This window comes from Neodiprion lecontei, chromosome 6, assembly GCF_021901455.1.
Source record: "Neodiprion lecontei isolate iyNeoLeco1 chromosome 6, iyNeoLeco1.1, whole genome shotgun sequence".
NCBI classification, from domain to species: Eukaryota; Metazoa; Arthropoda; class Insecta; order Hymenoptera; family Diprionidae; genus Neodiprion; species Neodiprion lecontei.
Genome location: NC_060265.1, coordinates 19,944,041 through 19,960,160, shown reverse-complemented (window position 1 = coordinate 19,960,160; position 16,120 = coordinate 19,944,041). Strand labels below are relative to the sequence as shown.

Sequence of the window (16,120 nt, the reverse complement as noted above, 5' to 3'; positions counted from 1 at the left end):
TTGAACGAGTGTCGAGTATCGGTGAAGAGATGAAGGAAAATAGAAGAAAAGAAAAGGGTAGAAAAAAGTGAAGAAATAAAGCAAACAGACAACGAAAAAGATACAGGAACATTCGTCTATACGACCACAGAAGAACACCTAGAGACAGATGCCAGGTCAAAAATATACGACTAGGCGGACCTGACGCCGTTCGAAAGAGAGAAAGAGGAGAGAAGAAGGAGAGGAGTCTTTGCATTGTCAAAGAGTCACTGCCTAGGCAGGGCTCCAAGTTGTGCCTATTTGTTTCTTATATAGATTCTCGGTGCTCCCTGCAGCTTACCGTTCCTTGTGTTGGATGAGATGATGCGGGTTCAATGAGTCTGAGAACACTGACCCAACAACCATCACCGACACTGTCGTCAACCACTTCGTTTACCAACCACTCGGCACTTTTACTTGCATTTCTTCTTAAAAACTCCCCGATATACACGAATTTTATTTTCATTGCACGACTGACATGACACTCCGTGCCAGAGAACTCGATCAGCTGTTCGCTGCAGCCCGCGTTAATAATTATTACTGCCTTTGTGCGTGTCCAATCTAATTTGTAATTGGCAGTTCCGGTTGAATATACTTTCAACTTGACGATGTATCGTCGTATGTACGGTCTCGGTAGAAAAGTTTCCAAATTTAAATAGTACTCAGCGAAGTTTACGTGGTCGAAAAATCCGATTCGAAGCTACAATGGAAGTGGCGTTGATTATGTAACAGTGTTCATTATACGTGCAGAAAAAAATATGCTTAACTGTATGACGAGAGCCATGACATTATTTCGCTAATTCCTTGTTCATCCAATTCTAATGAATCGTAGCTCGATTTACTCTGTACGTACAGTTTAATAATTTTTTTTTTTTCAAAACTCGTCAGTACTTAATCAGACATATTTTGGTTATTGGTTTAGTCCCACCTTTTGAAAGCCCGTCGAGTTTTTTTTTCTTCCTTTTTTTTTCTTCATCGCGCTTTTGGCTATAGTGTACGCTGAGTGATACTAATCCTGAACTGCAACTTTGTTAGAGTCTCTTTTTTTTTTTTACGCAGAAACAGTAAAAAATGTTAAATCTGCTTTTCTCTGTTGACATATTTAAGGGAGGAAAGTTTTCAAAGTAAAACTTTTCGTCCGTCCATCTTTTCTTGGTCCAATGTTACGTAGGCTCTTGGCCTTTTCTCGACGCGGGCCATACTTAGCTGCTTAATGATGGTGAACCAAGAGCGGAAAAGCAGCTAGCCAAAGAGAGCGAATCGAGGTTGAAAGAGATGAAGAGCAAGATAGCCGCAGGCAAAGCTCTGTAGCCTTTTCCTTTCCCCGCCTGCTCGATCGTTCGCTAATTAATAATTACCAATAACCAATTATTTATCAAGCACTGATCAAGATAATCAACATATCATTTCATTTGTTTACTTTGAACTCTTCGATCGTCTGTGCCTCTGTGCGGTTCGTCGTATCGAAGTTATTAATTACCGTCCGATTGGTAGAAAACTGGAAATGGGAGAATGGAGGAAAAGGAAAAGACATTACGCGAGAATCCCTTGACGTAAACTTACCCGAAATTTTCTACTGCATTCCGTAAAACTACCCGTTTCCCTATTATATTATCATATTATTATAGATATGACGCGAAGTTATTTGTTTCGACGCTCAGGAAAACCGTCCATTTTTCTTTTCAATTGAGGAAAAAGAAAATATAAATACGCAGAAGAACAAATGTTAAAGTCGATGATGCGTGTAATACGATCGATCACTTTATTTGCTCCTCATTATTTATACACTTATAATAAGAATATCGGCATACGCATGTATTTACTTACAGAGTATTTCTTTTCTATCGTCATAATTTCGAGTCTCAAACACACATATCCTTCATAGTTTATTATTTCTGGCCGTTTTGTCGTTTACGTAACTGTCTAGACGTTGGACTCTAGACGAAACAGCAGCAGCAGTTGTATCGTCTAACTGGAATTGGCGGATCAGCGCAAAAATAAAATACGGTGTATCGCATGTCCCAGAAGTACCAAACCATTTTTAGAATATTTATTTTCGAACGTTTTTATTCGATACACAGTGTTTATTCTATCGATATAAACGAAAGTTAGAGAAAAATATAAATTAGATGAGAAACGCTTTTCCCCTTGCGATGCAGAGTGCAATCGTCTCTCGTTCTTCGTCTAATCTTCGTCGTTGATCCGGCTTCGTCTTCTTCTTCTTCTTCTTCTTCTTCTTCTCAGCAGCGCACATTTAGCTTATTAAACCGAAATTAGAGCGTTCGCTTCATTCTAATTATAACAACACACCACATACTCGAATACTAGGGCAGCGGAGAATTCGGGGCAACACGTTTCACCGACTATTAGCATTACCGAAAGCCTCTGCTGCGTGAACGTAGGTCAGCAGCAATAAACCGTCCGACATCCGTCGCTTGATACTCCGATCTTTTTCTTCTTTTTCACGTTCTAAACTGTCATCCTGCCAAATTTGCGCAGCCACAGTTGACACAGGATCCTTTTTTCATTCCGCCTATACTGCCAATTTATCAAACAAATTGTATACAAACTTATTCTTTTTACGCATTGCACACGTTCATTCAGTGATATCCAAGATTTTATGAAACTAAACTACACTGGAGAAAATTTTGATTTTATTGTTAGCTAAAGTCAAGGAATTTGATTACTAGTTGGAACTGAGATCGTATTTTATACGCGAATCGTCGAACGTAATCTTGTATTTTTTATCTGAAAAATTTTTGGCAATCGTGTAAGGAAACTCGAGGATTAATTAGGTCTTTGTAATATGTCCTGAATACTTACAATTAGTATTCTATTTTTAGTCGGTTTTTTTCCCTCGATAAATCGGGGTATTCAAACTTCACGCGAACTGTATTCCTGTATATCCGAGGAATTACAATTTGCGGTCTTTTACCGGAGGATCCCTTCATTAAACGTGTAGTACTTTTCTTTTATCCTTCTTTTTTACGTTCCATTTATTTTATTCATTCTGATTTTTTTTGTTTCGTCTATAAATAATAAATACATAACGTGCAACAAGAATTATTATCAACCGTGTCAATTTTTTTTTTTTTTTTGTTGTGGATTGTGTACATCGTGCTGCAAGATATAATACCGGAAAATACGATCAGTCTGAAATTTTGATCAACCGCTAACAACATCCCTGTACCTTACAATATTGAAACAAAGTAGTAATTAGTAAATTCGATATTTATTCATTTTCAAATTTTCGTTTACTTGCTAGAAAAGTTGTTCTTTTTGCATATTCGATTGGGAATTAAATTAGTAACACGACGCGTCATTACTGTGTGAATTTTGGTAAGTCATATGAGATCAATTAATGCGTTACGGAAGTTTTGAAACTTTGTGGTTATTTTTTTCGATTCGAAAATCGTCACCCGAATCCCGACGACTTTTGAATAAAGAATCAAAGCTTTGTATTTGTCGTGATCTTATGCCGTAGACAGCTTCTTTACCATCAGGTTATCTGACGATAATTAAAAGTTATCCAAAGTTGGACCATCTGATTCATCTCCAGTTATAACTATACATTTCAATCCAATTGAACCTCGGTCATTCTCTTGATAAAAATGAAACATCTGTTTTAAATTGAAGCCGTTAGAAATATTATTCGCGTGCATTTAGCGAGAAATGACGGTTGAACATACTTCTCTTCGTGCGTTAAAGCTGCACGAAATAATGGTATAGCTTTCAAGGATGTCGTCCGTACACTTAGATTTTGTCATTCTATTCTATAAGTGTTTTGCGTAATTGACCAAAATTCAGTGTGCGAAAAATTTTGCTCCGTTGTTTTCATGTTCTTCTCCGATTCTCCGTTCGATTACGTAAAATAGGATGCGAAAGTAAAGGTAGGCACAGCAGACATCCTTGAAAGTCGACGCATGTATGTACTTTTGTACAGCTGCGTTCACAAGGATGTCGAACGTCGGCAATGCTTCAACAACACACTACGTGCTGTTTCATCGTGAATAATGCTTCGATCGGGCCGAAATATCAAAAGTTTTTTAATCTCGAGAGAAGACGCGAAAATGCTCAAGGCAACGCGAAGGTTAAATACAAGGAGGGTGAGGCTAGCTAACGACATATTCACAAAAGGTTCTTACACATGTTGTTTTTCACGATCCAAACTATTTGAATCGTCGGACAAGTGTCAGAAATGTTAAAACACCATATATCGAAGTGGTTTTTGCGAGAACTTTTAATAACGAATCGATGACTATGCTTCAGCGTCGTGATATCAACACGGTTGCGGATAGTTTGAAATTTCGTTACCATCCATCGTCGATGAGATGTTGAATAAAGTTCGCGATGCGAACGCGACTGAATTACGCACGAAAAAAAGTGGCAATTAGAATCGGTTTATCGCAATTGTAAAACAAGTGTACGCGTACCGAAAATCGATACCGTAAGCGATTTACTGCCACGGACCGTACAATTTTCGTTGCAAAAATTCCTGACAATTACAAAGCTGTGCGAAATACATGAGTGTTTCCACGATTGTGTCAACATTGCCGCCAGGGAGGTTCAACGAACTTCATCATCCGTGACGCCCTTTAAAAATGTGTAGAAAAAATCGTTGTCCAAGTATTCCTTGGCAATACAATCGTCAATTATCGTCGGGTCCGGGACCGACACCTTGTACCTCTTTTGGCCCAGGCTTACGGCTAGACAGTCTTCTTCTCGAACGCTGCGGGGGCTCGAAAGCTGCGCCGGGACTACCGGCGAGGTTTGGCGTTGGTCGGATGGCAACTTGGTGGCTAGCCGGTCGGCGCTTCGTACCTCCACATCCGTCTCCACCTCCACCTCCAACGCCAACTCCACTCCCCCGCGCGACGCGATCAATACGCTGGTTCTCCTCTCCCTCTCTGCCTCTCTCCCGCGCTCTCTCTCTCCCTCTCCCTCTCTCTCTCTCTCTCTCTCTTTCATCTCCTTAGCCTCGTTCACTCGCACGCCGTTGCTGCTCTGCCGCTGTGGCTGTTGGCTGCTGGTTGCTGGCTGTTGGCTGTCTGTAGGTACTTGGGCAGCAGCAACAGCGCCAGCAACACCAGCATCAGCATCAGCATCACCAGCAGCAGCCCCTGAACTCGACGAGGCCGCTCGTTCGAAACGCTCTTTCTGTTGCTATGCCAGTCTCCCCTCCCTGCGGTCCGTCCGCCTGTCCTATGTGCTCCTATATCCTACATTCGCATCCCGACGCCGGCGTCGCGGCGCCTCGTCCTGCGGGAACGTTCTCCTCCTCCTTCTTCTTCTTCTTCCTTCGCATATGTATATGTGTGTGTGTGTGTATATATATAATCCTTTTCTCCTTTTTTTTCCATTCTTCTTGTTACTTGCACCAGCTCCGCCAGGTGACTCCCTCGAATAAACGTACACACGTCGGCTGATCTTCAGACCTAATGATATCATGCCACCCGCGGTTTTTTTGGCAACTTGATTTTAACGAGTGGACGCCAAAGGTATGTGCATCGGGCTTTTGAAGAAATCGAAAAGAGAGAATGAAAATATACGAATCAACAGATTTTCATACTGTATAAAGGATGTTGATAACATATTAGTATCGACTAAATTTTACGGGGTTTGAATTGTAGTAACGTCAATCTAACGAAACGTAGAAAAAGAAAATTCTATATTTCGTAACTTGGAAGTAACATTTAACCAATTGAAAATTTACGAAATTTAAGTTTACTGTAGCATTCAGACAATCTTGACAAACTTGCGCGAAATACCGAACAGTTTTTATTTTATTTCATCTTTTTCTACAAAAATGCGTCGTTGGGTAATAAAGTTACTACCTAACCTCGGCTCGACACTAATTCCGATGGACCAATTTTGCCGCATGTCGAACACAGCTGCATAATATAACTTGCTTTGATCGTCGCTGATTCCGTCCAACGTAACAACCCCTGTACACCATGTTGTGCCTTGTGACGGTTTTACTTACCTTTTCGTACCTTTCATACCTCTCTCTCTTTCTCTCTCTTTCCTTTCGCTTTTCCACTAAAACATGAGAAACACTGCATAGCACACTGGCAAACCGCTCACAATCAGATGCAGTGAACGACGACGACGCGACGCCTCTAGCACGCAATGTTCGCGACAAGAGAGTTTCCTTCGTACAATCGGCTGCACGCAGCTCTGCATGCATGTAAGACATCCACACGTGTATACATACACGAAATGCATACCCACTTTATGCCTACCTTTGCCTCTTTTTATTCTCTATACAGTTTCGTCACGACCTCTGCACGCATTCAAATCTCAAGGCTGAAATATATGCAGCTGCCGATTTGCGATGAAAATATATCCTCTGTGTATATACATACGCGTGTATCACACTTTTATAACAGGACATGCTTGCGTGTATTTATAATATACATATACACATATATATATATATATATATATATATATATATATCGTGTTCCAGAAACGTTATATTATAGGAAGAGAAAAAAAATTTCTTCATCTTTTGACTCTTTTTCTAAATAATATATGTGTAACGTATAAATAACTGGAATATTGCAGTGATTGCTTTTCTCGTATTTTTTTTTATTCTTATTTATATATAATACATGTATACTCTTGCTCCGGTATTTATATACTATATTTTGTAATTTCTCTTTCCTCCCCATACCGGGATCTTATCTCAAGCGGTCAAGAAGTAATCTCGCAATTTTTTTTCCACTGAAAGCAGTTCTACCGCTGATTTTCAACGGGTGTATGAACAAGGAGAAGAGAAAGGAAAGAAATAAGACGAAAGAAGGCAATGGTTATTATTTACGATTTCACGTCACTCAAGTTTCTGTATTATGTACGTAAATATATATCATATACATATAACAAGTCCAATACCGAGATATGAACAGAAATTCAATCATGATCGAAAGGAAAACTTTGTGTACTTAAAATTTTCGGTAATTTTCTTATTATATGGATTTAAATCGATTTCGTCTTTTCGTCGAACCGAGCCTGTCGCGAGCATGTCTCTCCAATCATCTATTGCTCGAGTCGAGACTTTGGCTTTGCCGCGACGCGTATATCTCTGCGAAAGTAATTTTCAAACTTGGCGTTTTTATATATCTCATTTTCTTTTCCTTCCTCTCTGTCTTTTTTCAAATTTTCTTCTACAAAGATTCTTATCCCTGAGATCAAAATTGCTTGCAGATTTAAAAATGTAGAGTTTACAATAATCTGAGAATTGGATAAATCCATATTCTGCGATATTTCGCGTAAGATATTTCATTCCATTCCTCGAGTATAATTATTATATTACTTGAAACCCTCGTCACGCGGTATTGGGCCAAGAAACGACCACGAATTATTGGCACAATTCGTTTAAACGTTTATACATCATTCAGAGTACGTTTAAACGGCCACGTTTCGATTTCTAATCATACTTCATTTTTATTACTATTAACGTAAAACCATTCCTTGGACTCTTGCGTTACGTTCGTTTCTTTCTACACTTACTCATTTTTCACCTTCTTTTTTTCCTATCTTCGTTTCACCGTTCGGCAGTTATGGCTGTGCTGCAGATTATTTCCATATGTGCGTGTGTAGCTTCCCATTTCTCCGTATACATGTCTGCTTTGTACAGGACATTGGGAATTAGAAATTTTATAGATTTCGCGCCACTTCCTTTTACTACCGATTTCTCCACAATTTCTCCATTCTTACGTTTTATGATTTTCGTTAAAATGCAAAAAAAAAAAAAAGAAATCACCAGAAAATAAATTTTAGACAAACGAACAGACACAGAAAAGAAAAAAAGGGTGCAGGCGACAGTTTGTCGTTGTAAACAGAAGCCTAGGTACAACATTATGTAGGTTATATCCTGCAATTAACCCACGATATTATATATCGGTGTAAAGTGAAATAATAATGTAAAAGGAGAGAAAAATCGAATATCAATCAATGTGGAAATGACGAATAAAAAAAGTACAATGCCGAGAAGAAAATAACGTCTGGCGCCTTCTTTTCGTCATCGTCGATTCCTCCCTTGATATTATACGTATATACATGTACGTGTAAATAGGTATATTTTGTAAACCGAGTCCTCATGGCCTTGTCAACGTACCAATTTACAAAAAGCATATTATAGTACAGCACAACAGTGTAATGGTACCTACATACGCGGTATGTATGTGCATGATCACGTATTACAGTTGTTCTGCATATTTTAACGATTCCCGAGAAATAATTGGTCGATCCTTATCGCCGACCTTTACGGCGAAAATTATCGACCGATATTGTACGCATACAGGATTTCTTCCATGCAAAGGCAGCGACGGGCTGTCCACACTTTACCTGGAATCTAGTATGTAATATACATTTTGTACTATACTTATTCGTATTTGCGTATATTGTATACATTATACATTACGTATAGTCGTTTGTTTCTAAACCTTTGATAGCTTCTCAGAATATTGTAGTCACCTCGAAAATAAGGTACGTTATATGTCGCGTGCTTTGTTTGCCTGAAAAATAAAATAAAATATAATGCTAATAAAAACGATGTTTCACAGGATGAACGAAATGTAAAAACCAATGCGCGCGCAGTCGACGTCGCACAGTCTGTAAAACACTTTCTAGGACACTCTTTGACGATCGTGTGATAATATCTCTGTATAAAAACTCCCCGTGATATTACGTCCAACAATATGCCTCACCGACAAATTTGACAAAGCTGCTGCATACGATTTACTCTAATCGTGTGACCCGAAGAAGAAAAGCATTCTTTTTTCGTCGTCCGCTATAGCTTAATGCGCATTCAACCGTCATGAGGATAATCTAAAAATTTTTCAGTTATCGATAGCAGTTGTGTTAAACACCGACAGCTGTAACAAAATTTTTTAGGTTAAATTTATAACGGTTGGTAGCCCTGGCAAAGAAACCGCTCTCGAATCGTAGTGCACGCGCATTAAATTGTGGCAGACGACGTAGCATTCCGTCGTTACCAATTCACTCTGTATGTCTTGTTTGCCTGAATAATCTTGCTCTTGTTTAGTTTTTCCCTGCTTTTTCGCCGACCGCGCGACAGTAGATGGAGAAGATGATGTATTCGAGTCAGGATCGGCACGTTGCATCGTTGTGTACGTAGCATTGCTAGTGCCGGTCTCTCAAGGTATACCCTTCCGTATACAGCCGGTGGCCGCGTGGCAGGCAGACTGAAGGAAACCACATAAATATAACGATATAAGCAACAATTCTGATTGCGCTGTATCCCCGACGTACAACGTACAGGGATAAACAAACAACGGGGAAACGAACGAAAATTATAATATCGTACACATACGTACGCGTGCTTATTTTTTACGCCAGCTATGCCGCTGATGCGAGGCTAGACGACCTATAAAATGCGTGCAATATTATCAAGAATTATAATGGCGGAGACAGAGAAAGGGTTAAGAATAGAAGGTGTGTAGCAGCTTTCTTTGGAAGGCGAAAAGAGATTAGAACGTAACCTGTATACCTATACATTGCACATGTATATTAGATATATACGTACATATACGCGTGTATATAGATACATACGTAGAGTTTGCTACCGCGGGAGTTGAAAACAATGAAACTGCAACGAGACGCGAGACAAATGGGAAAATTATCTGATTGCACCATGGTATACCCCTGCACCTTATATACCTCTATTCCCCTGAACCCCGGCCGAGGGAAAGGTGGGTTTAGTTAGACGTGGAATAGAGTTTCACGTCGGTTTCTCCATTCTTTCTTCCCACGTCGTATATGTATACAGGTACACACGATTCGGTATTCGCAGGTGGGTGCACAAAGGAAAAGAAAAGAAAAGAAATGAAAAGAAAGAGAGAAGGAAAAGGGAGAGGGATAGAGATGGAGAACAACGGTGTAAGAATGAGAATAAAGGGGTATATGGTACATGGATATGACGCGGAAACTTTTTTAAAACGCTATGCATGAACTGGGATTAAAAATGACATCTGTTTAAAAAGACACATGTATGTATAACTTATATGTATTGTATTATACACCGCGATCGCTGTAAATATATTATCATTATTATTATCATTATCATTATCATTATCATCATCGTCATCATCATCGGCCGGTGCTCGGAGAGGAGAGAAAAGAAAGAGAGAGAGAGAGAGAGAGAGAGGAAGAGTAAGCAAAAAAGCAACGACATGACGTAATAACCCAGCCATCTTATTTCGCGATGCAAATTAATTTTATAATAAGGCAGTAAAGGCGCGGAGGGGGAATAACGCGCGGTGACTCGAAATCAGCTCATTTTTTTTTCATAGCCAAGTTTGTGTGTGTGTGTGTATGTTTCTATATAGATATTATACCCCCCCTTATTCGAAGGATTTTCACCGTCATTACTCCGCACGAAGCGAGTCGTCGCAGTCTAATCTAGAAAACGACGAGACGCCGACGCGGACGACGTGGGAAGGACTTCGGGTAATGTATTTCCGGATTTAGGTTGATATAATAAGCCGCGCGGTCAATTAGCGCCGATCCATCCGGTTATCTTCCTTCCATACTTTGTACGCCGCGGCCGCGTTTGTAAAGCTTAATTTAGAAACGCGGTGCCGCGGTCGATCGCGTACGTAACTGCAGTTATTCATAAATGAGTCTGCACTTAAGTACCTCTGTATAAACAGGCATAGAGAGAGAGAGAAAGAGAAAAAACCGGAGATCCTCGTTTACAACGTGGCAGATCGGCTGTAATGACGACGGGAGAAACAGCTGACTTCTCGTGTCATACACCGGCGAAGTATATAAGCGACACGACACCACCACCACCACCACCACCTCCACCTCCACCTCCAGACGGCAAAAGTGCACCGTCCTCCTCCTCCTCCTCCTCCTCCTCTTTCTAGCTGCTCGCTCGATCCGGGGCGTATTTGTCCTTCGGGAGGTCGAGCGCCTTTGCGAGACAGTTAATTTCTTTATTCTACTTAAGCGAAGGCTGATAGTACGAAGAGAGTAAGGATATATCCATCGCGAAAATGCATCGCTGCGAGTCACGCGGCTTCTTCGTCTCCGTTGGATGCATCGGGGAATTGGGAAGCGTGGAAGCGGGGATATAAGGAGAAATTATGGCCTGATATTGTAGACGAGGTTGAAGCTAACAACCTTGGCGTAATGAAATATCTGAGAAAAAAAAAAAAAAAAATCGTTGCTTCAATTTCTTAATGACTTTTAACATTGAGTTGAGTTTGCAAAATATGAGGACGATTTGCACGGTTTAAGAAATGTATTCGGTTGGAGTTTTGTTAATTGTAATTTCGTGGCAATTTAACTTTATATCTGACGAGGAGTTTCCAAATTTAACACTAAAATTGTATTGTCATTGTAGTTTTTACAAAGGTTGCTTTATTACGGTTTAGACAATTCCAAGATTGCGAAGTAGCGATTTTTTCTACCCTAAAAATGTATCTTGAAATTGAGAGGATGAGACCTTCCGGTTGCGCTGACTATATCGGTAAAAAATATTTTAAACTTTCGTCGTCCGAGTTATAAAAATGCTTCAAACCTTGGGGAAGGGTTAACGAGTCTGTGTAGTCACCAAGAGAAGTTTGATAAATTGTTTGTAAGATAAAATAAAAAGTGCGAAGGATTTAACCCCGTATACAGTAGCGTTTCATAAGCTCTAAACGAGCAGAAATCGACTGCCACCATAAATTTAATTTTTTCCTGAATTGTCACATGAGCCCAATTTCAAGCTCCATACGTCGTTGTTGTTGAAAATTTGCAACTATTCGATCATATGAGAAGACGAAAAATGTGTTGTAATACGATTTGCTTGCTCGTTCGGTATCGCATACGCTGTCATTTTCCGTAACGTTGCCAACTTCAATCTCATTGACGTGAACTACGTTAACGCTTGTAAAGTTCATACATACCTACCTTACGCGGAAACGCGGGCAAATCGCGTATAACGCGGTGCAGCAGGAGAAGGACTCTCCGACTTAGAGACATGAATGAAACTAGAATGCGTGTGGGTTATCACGGCGTGAGTCGGGCTTTCATGACCTCGCGAAAAAGGCTCTCAACTTGAGCACCTCTCTTAGAAACATGCAACCTGCACACTCCGTGCAATTTCGCCCACATTCGTTGGCTCCGATGATTTTTTTTTCTCTCCGTCGTTACTTTTCGTATAATCGTTCCGCGACCAATGTCGCGCAGGAATCTTTATATTTCGAACGAAAATTAGTAGGATGCGTGAAAAAGTCGTCTCGCCGTTGGTATTAATCGAAATTCCGACGCAACGATCAGGCTTTCGAAGGATTAATATCGCGCCCGTTGCAGCTCAACGATTCGCGATTCGCGGACGATTCTGCACCGTCGAATGCGGCCGGGTTAAGCGGCCAACGAAACGTTGAGAACCACTTCTGACGGCGTGTTAATGAATGATATTTTTTTCATTCAGCCTCGCCCTGCCCTACATTTCACCCGGTCGACCTATAGAGCTTTCGTGCTTCTGCTACTGCTGCTACTGCTACTACATACTGCAGTCTCGACCCGCGCCCACACAGTTCCACTTTTGTTTGCCCCGACCACCACATGCTGCACCGAACCTAACTCCATTCGCCTCGACGTAATTAGAAATGATGAAAAAATTAACACCGGCATTCGGTCGGGCCGATTAAACTTCCACGCTTTGTGTTATATTTTTATAACTGCGGATCCTATTTCATGAACAGTTCTGGCTATTTACGTGCCTGCTGATAGTCCATTTTTATTTTCTTGTGTATAACGTATCGCGTTTCTTCAAATGTTAGTTGTCCGAAGTTCGCAGCGTTATTGTAACGGTACATTTTTAGCAAAACTTGTCATTTCGCAACATCAAGATTCTTCAAAAATATTCTCAACGTTACGAGATTATTATTTTTCTCACCACGCTCCGACACGTTAGCGTTATTAACTTTAACCTCATGCTTCTCCGCACTGTAATCGCTACAACAAAATACACACCGGATCTTTCAATTGCTAATTATCATTAATAGCATTATCTCCGATCAGTACGTGCAAATCTTGAATGCAAAAGATTACACTAATAAGCTATGTATACACTCGATCCACACGCGATGATGATTCTACAAGTGCCGTCTGAAAGTTTCCACGATCACGGAGTAAAATAAAAAGAGTTATTATTCACAGTTTATTTCGGTTCGCTATTTTGTCTGCGAATAACGCGTATGTTGCATAAAAATCGTCGGGCTTGGACTTGTTACTTTCCAAATCGTCCGACGAGGACCTTGGTCCGACCGAATCACTGGCTAAGTACATAGCTAGGTGGATGGGTATACACGAATATCCGTGTGACAAACTGACGTCATTTTATTGTTCGCGCAGCTGTCATCTCTGCATCGTGTGTCGTGACTCATTTTGGCTAAATTGAAGCCCGCCTACGTTATTTTATTGACATCGGCCCGAACGCTCGCTTCGACGTGCGTTTCGTTCGCCTCTACGCGGCTCTTCTCGCTCACAGCGTTCTGCTTGGAGCTTTTTTCACCAATAATTAGCTGCGTTTGGAATTCGCGTAAAATATCCTTTCAACTCTTCGTCGACATCGTTGCGGTCGAAATGACGCTTCGCTCATTCGCTCAAGTAGTTTTCTATCTCCATTATTCTCCTCGAGGTCCTTTTCATCCTTTGTTTCTTTATATTCTCCGTGGGTTCATTATATTTTTAACTGAGAGGCGCGTAGGTTATGTATACGTTATATTATACATGCGGAAATGTAACGAAAGAGTTTGTCGGGGACAAACGGAGATCGTGACCCGCCTCAACTGCTGAAACCTTCTCGTTACGTTGTGTAACGTCGTTTACTTTGGACATTGGAATTTATTACACAAGATTTTATTTTTCACTTATTTTAAAGGTTCTAAGTACTTAAAAAACGATACAATAAGGTTTCTAATCACATATATACGCGGTAATTAAGTTATAGCGAAGCGTTGCTTGTACGGAGAAAATCGATTGCGGTCTTTAAATTCGTGCACGATGACATTGGCTGGAAAATTTGGTCTGTGCAATGTGTATATCAATATTGAATAAAATGACAAAAAAAATTGTACAAACGAAAGTATAATTTCAGCTTTTGCTACAGCATCGGCGTATAACGAGAGAAAAGGGGTTACGCCGACCTACGTAATAAATACGTCCGCATGTCAACGCTACGACGCACGGCACGATTTCGCATATAAATTGAAAAAGAAAGAAAGAAAGGAAAAAAAAAAAGAAACAGAAGAGGAAAAAAATTTCTCTTCTCTTTGTCCGGTTAGGTAATACCGACGAGGGATAATTTGGTTCTTATTGTTCAGCCCTGAAGTGCAATTTACGTAATCTCTTTGCAAAGAGTGACGGTGTACAATATCGGCTATGTGTACGCACATGCCTATGTATAATATATGTATCCGTATTGTATACACGATATGTATAATCTCGAAGTTTGTCGTTGTAAGCGGAAGGCATACGTTTCTCGTAACTTTTGTCTTTCCGATTCAGAATAGAGATGTGTCATCGAGCGTTGTCGAGTCTCTCAATGCGTGTACAGCAGCAACTACCTCTGAGGTGTGTTTATACATATGCATATGAGTACAATAAATGTGTGTGCGTGGGTGCGCACGTAGAAATACGGCGGCATCCGAACGGGACACGAAAGTCGAACGATGAATGAGGGAGACCGCTCGTTGAGAGTCGAGAAATGGCGGTATGCATGGATAAAGCGGATCGGGTTCGGTATAGGTATATTATGGGTTATGCACGTTTTTCGGACAACCTGCAGCAGTCGTCGTCGTCCTGGCTGACTGAGCGCATCTTTACACCTTATTGTGTCGCCATGCAGTTCGAGTACTGTAGACGAGGAGAGGCCGACGGTACATATAAGTCCTAGAATATGTACCCAACATGGTCGTTAAAATAACGATAATAGTTTTCCTCGTGCCAAGCTGCGTCGGCGACAAACCATCCGGCAAACTAACGACCAGAAACCCAACGCATTCGATACCAATTCGAGTGGTACCGAAGAAGAAAAAGGGGAATAGCAAAATATCCCCTCTTCTCAATCACGAATTAAACCGAGTCTTCTATTTGATCATGTTTTTCTCTTACGTACCCTTCTGCTTCCTTCGCCCCACTTCGGTGCTCAACTTATTTTTCTCTAACTGCAACTGTTGGATATCAAAGGAAACAAATTACCATTTACTGCTGTACGCATAGATACAGGTAAAGTGTGAAAAACAACTGAAGCATTCATTCGAGTTTAAAGAATACCTGGTAAAACCTGATGAATTAGAATGTGCTATTCGGAGTTTGGAAAAATTACCGTTCATGATTCACTGATACCTTGCTTAAGGCATAGCACAGAGTGGGACGAAGTTTACTCTTGCCTTGCTTTTCACGCATACATATATTATACACCTACATGTACAGAGTGAGGCGCCGGTTGCTTCGTGCCAACCATCACCATCGCATATCCTGTAGCCGGAGAGTAGGTTGGTTCGTTCGTTCGTTCGTTCGTTCGTTCGTTCAACTAAAGTGTGTCCTATAGGTATTCGAGAATCTAGGATGCAGTTGCAGCTCTCCCGACGTACAGCAGTGGCATAATACAATTATTGGCTCCAAAGTTATACTTGAGCTGTGCCGGTACAAGTCGCGCTAAAGGCGGCACGCCCACGTTTCTATGTTACACGTTGGCAACGGTGTTGCTTCTTCCACCTGATTTTCCCGCAACCACTGCTAAATCTCAGCATCCCTTGCAGAGGTCTCGTTCGATCCTCTCAAATGGTCCGATCAATGTCCATCGTCGGATATTATCCATCGCATTCCGCGAAAATAGAATTAATGATTACGATCCTAGCTACCATCACCATGTATCGACAGGTTTCGTTGCCGTCATTTAAATGCGGAATCATCGCATCGTTGGATGCGTGATTCGTGAACTTTACTTATGGTAATACTGGACCTTATCGTTTCTTCCAATTCCCCCCCAGTGCACAATCAAGCGTCCGTTGTTTACTTTGGGCTATTTGGATCGCCGGTCAATTCGTACACAACTAATCGTTCTTATCTGTTTGGC

The 16,120-nt window shown here is 40.8% G+C and overlaps 1 protein-coding gene across 5 annotated transcripts in view; it reads left to right on the top strand.

The window, feature by feature from the left end:
• Positions 1-16,120, top strand: part of LOC107223250 (serine/threonine-protein kinase minibrain) — a 57,696-nt gene that overhangs the window by 17,051 nt on the left and 24,525 nt on the right. The window contains exons 1-2 of one of the 5 annotated variants that reach the window (XM_046743557.1): positions 1,972-1,976; positions 2,044-2,045. The exons of 3 other annotated variants lie outside the window; for them this stretch is intronic. In XM_046743557.1, coding sequence (XP_046599513.1) covers position 2,045 — 1 coding nt within the window. In that variant the 5' untranslated portion in view covers positions 1,972-1,976; position 2,044. Of the gene's footprint in view, positions 1-1,971; positions 1,977-2,043; positions 2,046-10,457; positions 10,492-16,120 lie in introns of those variants that run through there. One more of the 5 variants, XM_046743558.1, reaches the window with a different exon arrangement.